The sequence below is a fragment of the Phalacrocorax aristotelis genome, chromosome 5 (assembly GCF_949628215.1).
Source record: "Phalacrocorax aristotelis chromosome 5, bGulAri2.1, whole genome shotgun sequence".
In the NCBI taxonomy this organism is placed as follows: domain Eukaryota; kingdom Metazoa; phylum Chordata; class Aves; order Suliformes; family Phalacrocoracidae; genus Phalacrocorax; species Phalacrocorax aristotelis.
The window spans coordinates 52,208,267-52,224,116 of NC_134280.1; the positions used below are offsets into that span (position 1 = coordinate 52,208,267).

At 38.1% G+C, this 15,850-nt stretch overlaps 1 protein-coding gene across 1 annotated transcript in view; it reads left to right on the forward strand.

Annotated features, from left to right (window-relative positions):
- Positions 1 to 10,110: 10,110 nt before the first annotated feature.
- The window catches only part of MUC5AC (mucin 5AC, oligomeric mucus/gel-forming), a 54,376-nt gene continuing 48,636 nt past the window's right edge, over positions 10,111 to 15,850 (forward strand). The window contains exons 1-4 of the mRNA XM_075092519.1: positions 10,111 to 10,183; positions 12,100 to 12,171; positions 13,791 to 13,862; positions 14,841 to 15,102. Coding sequence (XP_074948620.1) covers positions 10,111 to 10,183; positions 12,100 to 12,171; positions 13,791 to 13,862; positions 14,841 to 15,102 — 479 coding nt within the window. The remainder of the gene's footprint in view (positions 10,184 to 12,099; positions 12,172 to 13,790; positions 13,863 to 14,840; positions 15,103 to 15,850) is intronic.

Sequence of the window (15,850 nt, forward strand, 5' to 3'; positions counted from 1 at the left end):
AATTGAGTGGGAAAGTAGACACTCCAGAAGGGAGATCTGGATAGGCTGGAAGAGTGGGCCAACAAGAACCTTATGAAGTTCAACAAGGAGAATTGTAAGGCCATGCACCTGGGAAAACATAATCTGGGAATGCAGCACAGACTGGGATCCACCTGGCTGGAGAGCAGCTCTGTGGAAAGGGACCTGGGGGTCCTGGTGGACAGGAAGCTCAACATGAGGGAACAGTGTGCTGCTGTGGCCAAGAAGGCCAACAGGATGCTGGGTTGCATCAAAAAGGACATCGCCAGCAGAGAGAAAGAAGTCATTATCCCGCTCTACTCAGCGCGTGTCAAGCCACACCTGGAGTACTGTGTACGGTTCTGGTCCCCGCTATACAAAAAGGATGTGGACAGGCTGGAAGGGGTCCAGAGAAGGGCCACCAAGATGATCAAAGGAGTGGGAAGCCTGCCATATGAGGATAGGCTGGGAGAACTAGGTTTGTTCAGCCTTGAGAAAAGGAGGCTTAGAGGGGTTCTCATCACCATGTACCGGTACTTAAGGGGTAGCTACAAAGAAGATGGAGACTCCCTTTTTACAACGAGTCACATGGAGAGGACAAGGGGGAATGGACACAAGTTGCTCTTGGGGAGATTCCGATTGGACACGAGAGGAAAAATTTTCACAGTGAGGACAATCAACCATTGGAATAATCTCCCCAGGGAAGTGGTTGACTTGGCCACGTTGGACTCCTTTAAGAGTCGTCTGGACAGGGTGCTGGGCCATCTTGTCTAGACTGTGCTTTTCCTATAAATGTTTGACTAGATAATCCCTGAAGTCCCTTCCAACCCGTGATTCTGTGATTATAAAGGAGGTCTGGTTAAACAAAAATTATCATAATGATCTCTGATAGTTTTAAATCTTTGAGTCTTCAAATGTACTAGAAGGTGTTTGTAATATCATTGAAAGAGCATGGAACTCACATGCAGGTTTACTTCTGTGCAGCACCACTGAGTTACGCTGAACTACTTTGAAAGTACACCAGCATAAGAGACTTGAGTTTCCTGGAGTCTTGAATTCAATCCAAAACCTGTAAGAAAAGAAAGTGCTCCCCACCTGTTTGCAAGAATGATTCAGAGAGAACAAATGAGCATACAAAGGAGTTCCAAAACTGCAGGATCCACACCATAAAAGCAAACTTACTTTTCCTGTTTCTCCTCTTGCTGGACAGAAACAGAAAAAGGAGATGGACAGCCTTCTGTATTGTGCTTGTTTCAAAAGACTTAAAAGCTCACTGTCTGCCATGAAACATACGTCAAATTTTTTTATTTCTTTCTAAGAATTGTAATAGACTAATTTATTTGTTCCTTCTTGTAGAGACAGAAAAAAAGTCTCGTCTTTTTATGACAACATTTTCTCTATCAAAAATGTTATTGCATTGATAAGGCTAATAACTGAAGACAACCCTTTGTGTAAATATTAATCTGAGATAAATTTCCATAAGAAACCCTACTTCACTTTCAATTTCTAAAAAAAAGTCAGCCTTTTACAAAAATACTTTTTGCAGCCATTACCATGAACATGTAATTAATTTTACAATGGACAAGCTTTCTTCAGATCTCTTCAGCATCCACTGCATAGAGATTGTAAGATTGTCAGTTCAGATCTGCATTTGATGCATTAATTATTGCATATCTTATTTGCTCTAATGCAGCATTTTCTAGCTGTAGCGTCCAAAACACTTTCCAGAAACAGTAACAATATTCCCATTTTATTAAGAGGGCAATGCATAACAGTGTTGAGCTTAGTTTGAGTCAACAATCAAAAGCTTGCTCTCCACAAAATTACATGAACTAACAGGGCTTAGTGCTTTCACCAATAAGCAGGATCTGCTACTATTTCAGTCACAAAATTGAAACATACACAAATAATATATTGCAGCCAATATGTTAAATACATTCCAGCACAAATTATTCTTGTTCTATCACATACTATATTCTCAAAAGGAGGAAATAAAGTGCTGAAGACACATGAACAATGACAGAGGGGTCTTTCGCTAAAGTCAGGTTTGGGGTGATATAAACAAGAGGTAAATGTGCTTTGTTGTGTCATACAAGAGGAATCATAGCAATTCTACTCTGTACCTGTATAATGGCTTCAGCCCACAAGCATGCATCAGAACTAACCACACACAGAGTAAGTCTTAAGATAACATAATGTAGGACAAAAGCATCAGGAAGATAAAATTCGACCAAAAAAAATTCCACATATTCTACCTAACCCCAATGGCCACTGTATCAAGAGACAGATGAGATACAGAAGAAGATCAAGGGTTTGAAAACCTAGAGAAGCAAATGAAAAGGCAAATCTATCCTCTAGAAGTACTTGAATACCATTTTTATTATGAAAACTAAGTGAATTCGATGCTGTCCAAGGAATCTAGAAATACCATTATTTTGATTTCCAGGGTGACTATAACGGTTTCCTAATCAGCAGCTCATCAAAGTCTGCTTCAGTCCTGAAGTCTATGTGAGATGCCTTCTGTTCACCTTATTACTAATAATGCAGACTCTGCCTTGATTCAGTCAGAAATATTGTTAACACTTGAAGGACCTGCAGAGTTAGAAGATGTACTCTGGCAAAACTAGGTAATGGCTATAGCAATCACTACCAGCTCACAACATCATACTCCTACTGAAGACTGACAGTCAAACTGCCACTGATAAAGTTTGCCTGATTATGACTGTAGAAAGGAGCAGAATCGTCTTCCACTCATCTTTAACTCTGGCAGCCATTTCAGGTCAAGGGAAGACATTTCAGTCAATAGAGTTCTTAGGTACAAAACATGAACATGCAACACCAGTTTTCAGTCACTTTTAGCAACAGATCAAAGCAGATAAGGGTTTTCATAGTTTTCAGATCAATAAAGCTGAAAATTGACTATAAAAGAGGTCAACAGACAATTCATCCACTGACGTATTGAGTGTTCAATACAGTACAAGTCTAGCTGCTCAAGTTTGACAACATTCTTTTTTTATATCATACTTTGACATTCCAAAATGATAAGAAGGCTGACAGCTCAGCTTAGCAAACCATGCAGACCAATTAGTCACCCCCATGATGCATATTTAGAGAATATATCTAAAATCCACAGTCTGTGATAACTTACAACACAGAGCCCAGAGAAATGAGAATTTCTCATGAGAAGTTCTCCTCAACCATCTCAGACTTAATGAGGAAGGATTACTTAAATGAGTAATGGGTGCAGGCTATCTGAAGTCATAATGTGCCATCTTTGTGTGTACACGGAATTACACAGCCTCTAAGTATACGATTGGATCCCGCTGCTCTCCACTGGGTTTCTATTTCACTGGGTGCACATCAAGCACCTGCTGTAGGGAGGGTGAACTCCGATTTGAGGTTGAATAAGAGCATGTTGTGAGCGTGATAGCTGTCCACAGTCTCTCTCTCATTGCCTGGAGAATTTGGCTGTTGCAGAGTGTATGTGGAACACAGATGTCACCATGTTGAAATGGATTCAATTTCTCCCTCAATTTGAATAGCTCTTTTTAGATGCTTCACATATCTGTTTAAACAGTGATTTTCACAATCAGTGATTTGTTTTCTTCTAGATGCTATGCTGGACACTTCAGCATCTCAGCTGCAGAACTGTGGCATCTTCACAGTTCTACCTGAAGTCTGCACTCTAAACATGCACACTACCAAAATAAAGCTCAGTACTTTGAAAAAATCCATCCTAGGAGTGTTAGCCTGTTCCTCCAAAATTACTGGATACCCATAACTTTTCTATGCCTCATCTAGCAACATGTAAAACAAAAGTAATAAAGCCCAAATATTTCCAAACATATTTTCAAAAGTAATATATTACTCCTGATGAACTTCTCAGGTACTCCAGTGATGGGCACCACAGAAAAGTAACTGAGGAAACTGATGAGTCTGTATTCAGAGTAAGGTTTGAATAACAAAGTGTTAGGATACATAGTTAAAAATAATTGAACAAATGACTGAAGAGATACAATTATCTAAGCTCTATCTACAAAAAAGCAAGAACCCTCTAAGAAACATAATAGTTCACTCATGTAGTTTAAAACTATCTCATGAAACTGCACTGATGGTCTTAACACCAATACCTCCCAGTGTTTTGACCTTGCAAACTTAATAATATCTTACAAAAATAAATAGAAGATTTGCATAAAATTTACTAAACTAAACTAAAAATAAAACAACATATTAATACAATGTTAATACAAACATAATGCGTGAACATCAGGGTTGTCATCAAAGTACTTATACTAAATATAGAAAAGGAAATTTTAAAAGTTACCTTACAATAGAGATTCAACACACACACACTCCCCATGCAATACATTCTCCCCTCAAGAAGGATGACATAAGAGAAACTTTAATTATTGAAATGAATGGCAATATCTGAATTGAAATACTAAAGAGGTCTCTGCTAACTTTTATACCATAGCTATATACTGAATTAATTTCTGAGAGTCTTGAATCATACATGGACTAAAGGACTTTGTTTCTTTCTCTATGTTTGTCTTTGGTTACATGCATTTGATTATATCCTCCATGCACTTTTTGGGTAAAGAATGTCTACAACAGATTTAAACTAAGGGTATATTTGCAAGGGTCCAGGGGAGGAAGAACCATAAAACTTCCTCTAATAATAGGACTTCGCAAAACACACTGGTGGTAATAGCCTGTATATATATCCACTTCTTACACAGTCTGTTGCTCAGATGATTACAAATGTGTCTGAGTGTCATTCAGCAGAATGATGTCCACCAGAGTATTCTAACTTGTAGACTTTTTTGAGGTTGTGCATCACTAACAGGTCCCTTTAAGGGTTTAGATATACTGCTCAGCTCAGCAGTCCGTTTCACCCACTTTGTTACTAGTTGTACCATTTATTTCTCTAAGCCTGCAAACACTCACCAATTGCTTCTAAAGACTGTTGTGGTTTTGGTTGTTTTGTTGGTTGGTTGGTTTTTAATTGGGGCATTATGGCACTACGTAACAGAGTCCAGCTTTCAGCTGGCTTTAGGCAGTGCTGCTATGACCATATGGCACAGTATAGCCCTGGGTAGAAATATCAGCTCAGATCCAAAACACAGTGTTGCAGTGTCAGTGCCTCAGAGAAAGGCAAGTTCTCTTAGCTGCAGATTCATCTCAATGTAGTGATGCTATTTCCTATTATAAATTTACCTTGGCTGTTGCTAGCAGAGGGATCTCTGCAATACGCACCACTGCACAATGTAAATATAACCTTAAGTATGTGTGCGTACATCAACTTTTTTAGTCTCTAATACCAATTGCAAATATTAGTATGCACAGCTGTGGTATCAGTGTTTACAAGGTATAAAGAGGCTTAAGCATTTATCCTCTTTATACACACAGATATCCTGGATGTGTTCAGACAACATGGAAACCTTTACTCTGGCCTCTATGTTCATACTCCTCATGGTACAGGATGCACATTATTTTTTTCTGCAGAACCTTCTGTTACTCAGAGCATTGCAGGGATTTTTCTGGTAAAATTTTCTTCAAGATTTCCTGCTTTGTTCATTTATTTGTTTGTTTGGTTGTTGCAGACCTTAAATTTGAAGTGACTGAATGACAGAAATGATGAAAAGAGCAAAGACAGGACCATCAATCTGCTTGAGTGCCACAAAGTTCATTTGCAGTGCCAGTTAAAAGATTTATATCAAATTATAATTGTGGTTTTTAACCGTGCGTTCTTCATTTTCTGGGCAATCAGCTTTAAACACTGAGACTGAACGTGCAGAAGTGCTGAGCATTCAGTTACTGCTGAAACCAATGGGAGCCACATTCTGAACATATAGCATCGTATGTAATGCCAAATACTCGGAAAAAAACCCCCACCAGATCCCAATTTGTCTTCAAGAGGGTGTGTCAAGTAGAAGATAAAGGATGTTGGAGGAAGAAGAGGAAGAGAAGAATACAGAGCAGTATTGATTGCAGGTAGGTCTGAAGGAAAGAAACAGTAATGGTACAGATGGCAGAAGCAGCCAGTCAGGAGAAGGGTTATTCTGAATACAAAAATCCTGGGAATGACAACCTGAATTTGGCACTGGAGTTGCAGAAAAGGTGTGAAGGAAGGCATGGGCTAAAACAATGCTGTTCAGCCTCTGAATGTTTTATTACAGGGAAAACACCTCATACCAGTGCAAGCTTATCCTGGGAACTTCTGGTAATCTTACATTATTGTGCTAATACTAACACTATTGTCGACTTGACCCAGTCCACACCAGTCATGACTTTTCAGATCTTTCCCAGGAAAAGGAACTTGGCTAATATAAAAGCATGGGTATATTTGACATGCAATACATGTAAAATGAGGTCTCTTTACTGACTTTGTGTAGGTAGAATGTATAAATACAGGAGTCTAAGATGTTCTGTGACTGAATGTCTTCCCAAAGGAAAACTATTAAATAAAATGAAAGATACTATACTCAATGTATTTTACTTCTAGTCACACTGGCGTAAACTAGCCCCTTATGTTGCAGCTAGGCAGCTTCCAATGGCTGTTTTAACTTGTTATGCTTTGCTTGGGTTCTTCTAAATGACACTGCAACCTTTGAAATGAACAGATAATAGAAATAAAACCAGAAATAGATCCTAATCATATTACACGTTACCTGTTTTACAGTAAAGCATAGGGGCTGCAATGGAGATCAAAGCATTACGTACTTGGTCCTTTACAATGTACACACTAAAAGACAGCAGGAGAACTATTCATGTTAATGAAACAGGGTTTCAAATCTCTGGTATTAAAGTGATTTGATTTTCTATCAATAAGCTTCATCTAGGCATTTGGAAGTAAATGAATGGATCAATGGCACCATGTTTGACTAAGATCTGGTAAAGGAAATAAAAGGAGTTGTAACTATTTTAATCTTTAACTATAGCTTTACTTTAGTTAGACTAATTGTGTCACACTATAAAATACCTACTGCAACTGTTTGAAATGTAGTCCATTTTCACATAATTAAGAGAACACCTATAATATTAATGAACAACTTTTGAGTAGAAACTGATCAGTTGCCTCGCTTTTCCATAGAAACTTCAGATAAACACGGGTTTGAATTTGCACAGCTCAAAAATTAGGGACTATTAGAATGGTACTTCAGAATCAGAATGGTACTTCAGCTGAATGCAAAGCCTAGTGCCCCAGCACCGGTTCTGGAGCTTAAACTAGGCCTCAGAAGTGGGCAAATGAATCATCAGAGAAAAGCCCAGCAGACAGATTCCCTCAAAATGAAGCAACTCCAATACAGCACTAGGTGGACTAGACACCTTCTGCACATCTCTATGCGTCCATCATTCTAGCTCTTAGAAATATAAATGGAGACAATTATTTTAATCATTCCTGTACCTAAAAGCTAACCAAATTTGCTGTGACGTTTTATTTGCAGTCTACAGTGAGGATGTATGGAAATAAGAGAATCTCATTTTTTCTTACAAAGAACCAGATTCAGAAATCACTCTGTGAAAAAGGAAGAGTAGCTATAGTAAGAAGTGTCAGGATTTTCAGGTCAGAATCTTTTACCTTTTCTGTAAAAAAAAACAAAACAAAACAAAACAAAAGTACATTGACAATTTTTTTTTAATGTGTTAATACTTCTGCTTGTGCAGTCAACTGTACACTGATTTGATCATAAACAGTTACACAAATCTGGACATGTTACTCCAAACCAATCTTTAAAAAATACCCCATGTCACCTGTGTAAGTCTATTGAGTGAATGGAGGTAAAATACAATTTGAAGAGGGATTATTTCTTTGAATAATTAGTAATCCTGATAAATTAATTTATCATTAATATTTGGAAATTATTTTTGCAAGTCTTATATGTTTTAACACATTTTATAATAATTTCTGAAAAGAATCAACACAAGATAATGGAAGTTAACATGGCAAGAGTATTAATCAATGAAGTAACCACTCAGGAGTGTAAGGATAATGTGATCCATGACATATAAGAGATTTGAGACTTTCAGCCAAAAATGCAGATACAAGGAACCACTTTTGATGGAACCGCAAAGCTCAGTCAAAGGGGTTAAATTTAACTGTAAACCAGTTTCAGCCCAATTTGTGACGGCCGTACAAGGGGATTCATTACTAATGACCAAACTGGGATCTCTGAGAGGTTACAGTAGTTCTCTGAACATGCAGGAAATGTTAACCTGTGTGTATGAACACAGCATAGCAACTGTTGATATGAATTGATTTTTCAGTGGTAAGCAATGTGATGATTCATAAAGCATATTTTTCTTCTCACCAACAGAATTACTTAATAAACTTATGTGTGTTACCCAGCTGAGTTTACCATACTATTTCATAATTACTTTAATTATGCACCAGTTATATCCAATAAAGCTTTTCTTTTTTAGGTCTTCATCCTGGAACTTTGAAAATAACTGTTAGAGGTGATAACATTTCCCTTAAATTTTCACTACATGTATTTCTGTATATACAAGTATCTTGTAGTCATCTTCTTTTCCTCATTTAAATAAGAAGGTAAATTCTACGGACTTACACGTCAATGAAGGTGCCAGAAGTACAACTCATGACTGAAACTGACCAACTCTTTTCCTCAACACTTCCAGTTTTATTTAGTTATGTCACTTTTATGTAAATATTAATAAACAGATGGACTTTTAAAGTGTTCAGGAAAGACAGTATCTTTTCTTGCTTTTATTTACTGCTTAGGGAAAAAAATGTGCCTTTTATTTATCTCTTAATGTTGAATTTACTTCCCTAAATATTTACTGCTCCAACAGAGAGAACCCATCTTATTTTTCAGAAAAAAAAATCATTAAAAAATGTATCTGAAGAAACCTCTGAAGGCCATTTAGTCTATTCCCCTGCCTAAGGGCACTATCAACATTACACCATTCTCAGGTAGGTGTTTTTCTAACCTGCTCTTAAAAAAGACCAGTGATGGAAATTTGGCAGTCTTGGGCAACCTGTATAAGTACTTCACCATCCTTGCAAAAAAGAAATTTTCTCCCTAATGTCTAACCTAAACTTCATTCCCAGTTTTAAACCTAATTGTGTCTTGCCCTTTTGCCAGAGTATATGGAGACATCCTAGTACCTTCTGCTTTCCAGGTACTATTTGAACCCATGTGGGATTATGGGATCCTTCCTCTTACTGAAAGACTGTGTTTCTCTACACACAAGAGTAAAAGGTTAATTCACCAAAGTAATATAGCTGTAAGTAAATATATTAACATATTCACAAACATTGTTCGCTCTCTCACTGTTCCTAACAGAAGGAACATTCCAAAGGACATTATTGAAAATCAGTCTTTTTCTGCCTCTAGGAACAGCAATCAGCAAGAAAATCTGTATTTTTTGTTGTAGGTAGAATCAGTCTAATGTGTTGTGATGAGATCATGTTTACTCAGAAAGGAAAAAGCACTGAAACTCCCCATTGGAGAAGAAGAATCACTCAAGGAAAGGTCCCTATTACTGACTCTCCAATGCTGAAGGATTTTAACTATGTAGTCCTGTGTTGTGCCTGGCCTGCAAGTAAATGTTGACCTTAGATGGCATTTGATTTCTCGATTTTCACAGGCAAAGTAGCTACATAGACAGGGACAAACTCATTTTAAAAATATGTGTCAGAATTTTCTTGGGTTTTTTGATAAGTTAAGTTGCCATCATTTACCATAAGGAGGATAATTTTTTTAAAAAATGAAGTTATTAATTCCAAGCTCCTGCTCAAAAGTCACTCAGAACGCCCTAAGTTGTATTTATCCCATAATATATGACAATTGGGAAGACTAAGCCTGAGAAAATGGTTCCTGCTAGCTTCTTGACATTTCGTCAAAAAAACCTGTAGAAATAAAGACTCCTCCTAGAGTGCAAATACCTGAGGGAAAGTCAGAGCATCCTCTATTTACCTGTGTACCTGCAGAGGAAAACTAAAATGTCTGAAGCCCCACCTTTTAAGAACCTTGTGAAACAATCTGGGAACTGAGCCAAAACCTACTCTTTCACTATATAAGACTCGGGAGCAGGCAGGTATTTCCTCAGAGGCAGGTTGTTCGGTAGTTTCTACCGGACTTTCAGAAGATGGGCACAGGTGGTGGGACGCGAATACCACTATGGATATCAATGCTAGCACTTGCCTTCATACAGATCAAAGGTAGGAAGATTCACTTGCTTGGCATTTTTACTGTTTTAAGGAATTTATAACTTGCTTCAGAGTTTGAAACATCTTTTTCTTGGCTTTGTGAAGCTAATGAACTTGTTACCTTTATGCAAAATTTTCCTGGCTCTTACAAATACTTTCCTTCCTAATGAGAGGAGATAAGCTGTCTTGAAAATTTTTATTGTAGCTCATGCTCTCATCCTATTCTCCCCAGTCAAAATCTGGAATAGCTCCACTGAATTCAGTGGAACTCACTCAGAACTCACATTTCTACCAAAATGCCTCAAGATTTGCATTTAGCTTTTGATGTCCACTTCAGGATGGTACAGCATTTCTAAAAGCACAAACCAGAGGGTGCGAAAGTGGCTTTAGGAAGGAGCAAACCAGTGGAGTGTGTCCGCACTATAAGGCTATTACATCTTCTGTGTTGCCAGCTGATGACTCAATATTGAAAAAGGAGGGATTTTGCTTGAAAAACATTGGACAACAGATTTTAGAAGTTCATCTATTCTTGCACATGAGGTTGCATAAAACCTTGGACCATGGGGTTGGTTTTTGATAGGGTGAAAACAAATGGAGTTGCCTTCTAAGAAGGCACTTACTACTCACAGATGAGTGGAAATCTTTTTTATATATACTTCACCTGTTAATTTCCCTTAACATTTAAAGTAACAATAGTGTTAGTTTTAAGTGCATTTTGTTATCAGACACAGATCTTATTGTATTATTTTACTTTTTCCCTACTTCCAGGTAATTCCACACTTACTTTTGTTCAAAAGCAGTAGTGTCAAAGAATAGCCCATCAAAAGAGTAGTTGTAGCCTTACCACACCATGCAATGGAAATGGGAATCTGTGATGCATATGGCATGAGGCAGAGTGTTGGAGCCATACAGTGCATGGAGAGAGAAGCAAAAAGCTCTGTGAGGCTAGGCAGTGGAGAAGAGGAGCCCAGAAGCACTGAATGGTTCATAGCTTAAAAATGGGCACAATGTGTCCTTCCAACACCAGCTGCTGACCCCCAGCTGGTGCGAAAAGGAAGGGACTTACAGAGCTCCCTGCAGCTCTGATTTCAGCACTGGCCCCTCTAGTGGTGCTACCCACGACTGCCCTTGTTGCGGGATGCAGTGGAGGGTGAACCTGCCTTTTCGGTTTTCTCTGGCCAGCATAGCCTCCCCTGCAACCTGCCCTCTCATGAACTCACTAAGCATGCTCCTCTGGCCCTTGCAGATTTTGTGTGTATTCTTATTCTGATGCTGCAGTGGAATGGAATGAGAAATGGTTTCTTTGCTGGAAACAAAAATTTTACCACGGGACAAAATCAAGTCACAAATGTATCTATTGGAAAGACCTATATCTTTCTGTGTGGCTTGTGTGTTTCTTTTCCTTCTGCTGCTTATTACAAAAAATGTTTGAAACTGTAAAATACAGAGTAACTTTGACTTTCAGTAAGAGAGGTCAGAGGTCAGTCCTTGAACTCTAAAATTCATTCTTCCTATACAAATGGGGCCTATTTTTAAAGCCCTCTGGCTAGACAAATGGTTTTATTGATGCTTAAAGTGCACAGTGATCATAAGTACTATGGAAATGAAGACCTTTGTCTGAAAAGCTTATAAGGGCGTCCAGGGGTACTGTGACAATAACAGAATAAGGATATGCTCAAATTATCACAGGCATGTTTTTGATGGCTTCCCATTTATTGGTCAGGGAGGGAGCTGAAGAAGCAGTATATGGCCATCATGGTTGCATGTAACGCAGGTCCTGATGCAAACCTCCTGCACATGAACATAGCTTTGCTGTTTTTTTTGATATGCTGATTGTTGCATGCTTAAATAGATATAATTGAGAAATTATGAGGGAACTTGAGAAAATTAGACATTAACATTTTCCTATTCCTCTCTTCTTGATGCAGTTCAAGCCCAGGATGATGAACAACAAACAAAAGCAAACTATGTTTCTCCATCCATCTTGCAGCAACAAAAACGTAAGTATTTTTATGTTGATATATTTCTAAGAATTTTTCCCAAATTAAATTAATAAATAATAAGATTACTGGAATCTTCTTATTTCTAGCTAAAACATACTTCCCTTCCCCTGCTCCCTGCTCCCCCCCACCCCCCATATAAAAGAAAAAAGGAGAGAGGAATCCTCTGTATAATATATCCGATTCCCAGCCAATCTCTGATTGCCCTAAACTGAACCTCCTCTGAGATCTGGCCCAGTGGATCTGGTCTACTGATATGATACAGTTATCTAATCTTTAACCTCATGAAAGGTAGATACCTTCTATCTGAAAGTGTATTTTCAGAAGAGGTGTGTGTATATGTACATATCACCAAGGTACTTGATAGTAGGTAATAAAAGATACATTTTTCTATGCTCTGTCAAGATGACGGCATCAGTCATGAGAGAATAGGAAAACTGTAACTACCTTAAACATTAGAATAATTGAGCACTACAACATCATGTATGACACATAACTGTACAGAGCAAAATGAGGGTAGAAGGATACAATGCTGACTGGTATATTAGTGAAGACAGGCTGAAACAATTAATGATAAAGCCTGCCCTGCAGTCTGCAATTTATGAGGTCACTAGCTGACAGTTAAAATAGTGATAAGCCCAAACTGTAAGCGTACCACAAATTATTTAATAATAGTGAGTGCTTTTAATTATTGGAACAGATTGTCAAGGAAGGTAATATGTGTGCTTTCCCTTAAAATCCTTACATCAACACTAAATGAGATTGTCTTTCTAAAACACATATTTGTCTTAGTGGTATTTTTAGGCCAAATGCAGATGCCAATGGCCGATACTGCACAATCTACAGTTTGGAAGTCATCAGATTCTATGATTTTGATACTTTCAAGGCAGAAACTACATCAATTCCTCAGACTATCAAGTTAAGAAAATCACATTGCGGGTTCTCTAAGTATTCTATCCCTTTCATTGCTGGATCCAAAGAGAAAACATTGGATTTGTGCATGGAAAATTTAGGGCTGGATCCTACCAACAGAAATCTTTGCAAGAAAAGCACACGATCAAAATTTTACAGAATTTAAACTGCTTTTTACAACTCTGCTTAGAGTTGGTTGTGTGAAAGGGCATGTCTCAGCACAAAGAAAGATATAATTTTCAGGAAAAAAAACCCAGCTCTTGTTTCACATCCTCAGCTTCTAATATTCTTCAGTAACTTTCTGCTTCTATGTGTACTGAGAGGCAAAGGTTCAGATATAGACATTAGCACTGCTTTTTTTGCATCACTATTTCAACACTGTGCTCTAAGGATCAGATTGCTGCTTTAGAGTTCAGATCATCAGGGCCAGCTTCAGATGGGAGTCTTGAACAAATAATGGAAGAAAGTGCTACAGCCAAAGAGTATGGTCTTGGGATTTGGCTGTTAGTGAAATATATAGAAAGACAGAACAAAAGACACTGTGTAAAAAACAACAGTAAAATCTTGCAGAAACTTCCATCTAGAATGTAACTAGTAATGGGAAATGCTAATCACTAAAGAGACTAGGCAATCTCTATCCATTTTTTAGGACTTATTAGAAGTCCTAAATTAGAAAATTAAAATTGATTGGGTTTTTTCCCCCTTAGATTTTCCACCAGCTTCAAAATCCCAAGAAGTGACAATCATTCCACCTTTTCAAAACACACTGAAAGTAAAGGGTAAGTCAAACAAATGTCATGGCTCAGATATCTGTGTTCTTGTTGATCATATAGGTAGAGCATGGAGTGGCTGAAGAGATTAACAAATTGGGCAAGATACTTTAGCATCACAAAATAAAAAAAGAACAAGAAAAGCAGTCGGTTCATTAGGTAACAAGGATAATCTAAAAGTCACCCCTGTACTCAGTCTGCATTTTGTTAATATACTGCAGCTGTAAAAAAGATTTTGAAAAAAATTTATTTTGATATATATATATAAAAATAATACTGGGATAAATCATGCATAGTATTTCCAGTAAAGAAAGGGGAATATTAATGTGTTCAAAGCATTGGTAAGATACTTTATCAAGAGCATAGGGTACAATTCAGACTAGCCATGTTCAAGCAGAGTGAGTGTAAATCTGGAAGAGGTGCAGAGAAGGACTGTGAGGATAATCAGGAGTATAGGAGAGCCTGCTTGTAAGGAGATGAAGACTGAAAAGAGATAAGTAATTTATAGAATGGGTGGGGGAAGGAGCAGTGTGGTGGAACCCCTTCAAGGTGAAGTGTAATACTAGCACAAGAACAACCAGGCATATATGAGACAGGAATATGTTTTGGAAGATGCTGTTGAAAGTCTTCCAGACATTCAAAGGGTGTGGCTATGAATGGGTTTCCCTACCAGCTAGGAATACCACCTACTTTCAAACTAACTTTAAACTGGTTTTATGGTGAAACTTCTTTGGAACTTGATACATTTAGGAAAGGATGAGGTATCTTCTTATCTTAGGCCCTATATCCCTCTGCAAAACAGATTAAACACAAAAGATAACTGAACTAAATAAATAACAGATTGATAAAAAAATTGACAGGAAGGAAAACAGAAGATGGGCCTTTTGGGCAGAGGTTAATGAAAGAAATAAAAGAGGAAAAGCAACTAAAGGGAGGGTATCTACAGCAAATTACAGAAAATTCTTACTGCTTATTTTGAATCCGCAGCTGGCAACCCCTCTCACAATGGCCGTGTGTGCAGCACATGGGGTAACTTCCACTTCAAGACCTTTGACGGGGACATCTTTTACTTCCCTGGTGTCTGCAATTACATCTTTGCATCCAACTGCAAATCTCCCTATGAGGACTTCAACATCCAAATTAGGCGTACAGTTGTGGAAAATGCTACCGTAATCACTCATGTCATCATGAAGCTGGAAGGAGCAGTGATTGAACTGACCCGCAGCTCTGTCCTGCTTGATGGCAAATTGTATGTTCATAGCTTGAAACTGCCATCACTGCTTTTGCTCCCAGTGGGCTCTTTGAGCGAGCATTTCTTTCCCTCATCTGATCTCACATTGCTCCCAAGCAGCTGGAAAGCTCAGCTCCTTAATGAAGTGTCAACAAAAATAAGAGTCCCTGATAGTGAGCTAAGTGCCGCTTATGCAGATTATCCCTGTGTCCATTTTATTCAGATGAGCTATATCCCAGATGCTGTCCCACTGCTACAACTGTGTATGTATATATACAATGCAGTCTATAAGCTGGATCCAGTCAGTGTGTTAGGTTTTTATACCCTTTAAGTTTTTACTTTCCATTAATTTTACCAGAACAGGGTCCCTGAGAATTTTTGATAGCTTTTGTCCTTGCACTGGACAGTATGGTGTTAAGCAGTGACTGCATCTTGTACCTGTGCTCATTTAAAATGTGTTAGTCTGGAAAATTGTGATCTATGCAGCAATGGTGGCACTGACTTTGGCATAGGGTATGAAACCTGTCCAAAAGGCTGGGTAAATATTTGGATAACTATCCCACAGTGAGTTGTGTATTATAGCAGCTATGTATAGCGAGCTAGTCTAGGGGTTATCTTGGGTACACCTTTGTGAATGGCACTCATGTCACAGAAAGCCTGAAGAGTCTATCCCTTTATTATCAAGGGCTTTAAGGAGTAAATAGCAATATCCTGAAGCATACTGCCTGAAAAACAGAACCTCCTGGCACTTTTTTGAACAAAAGAG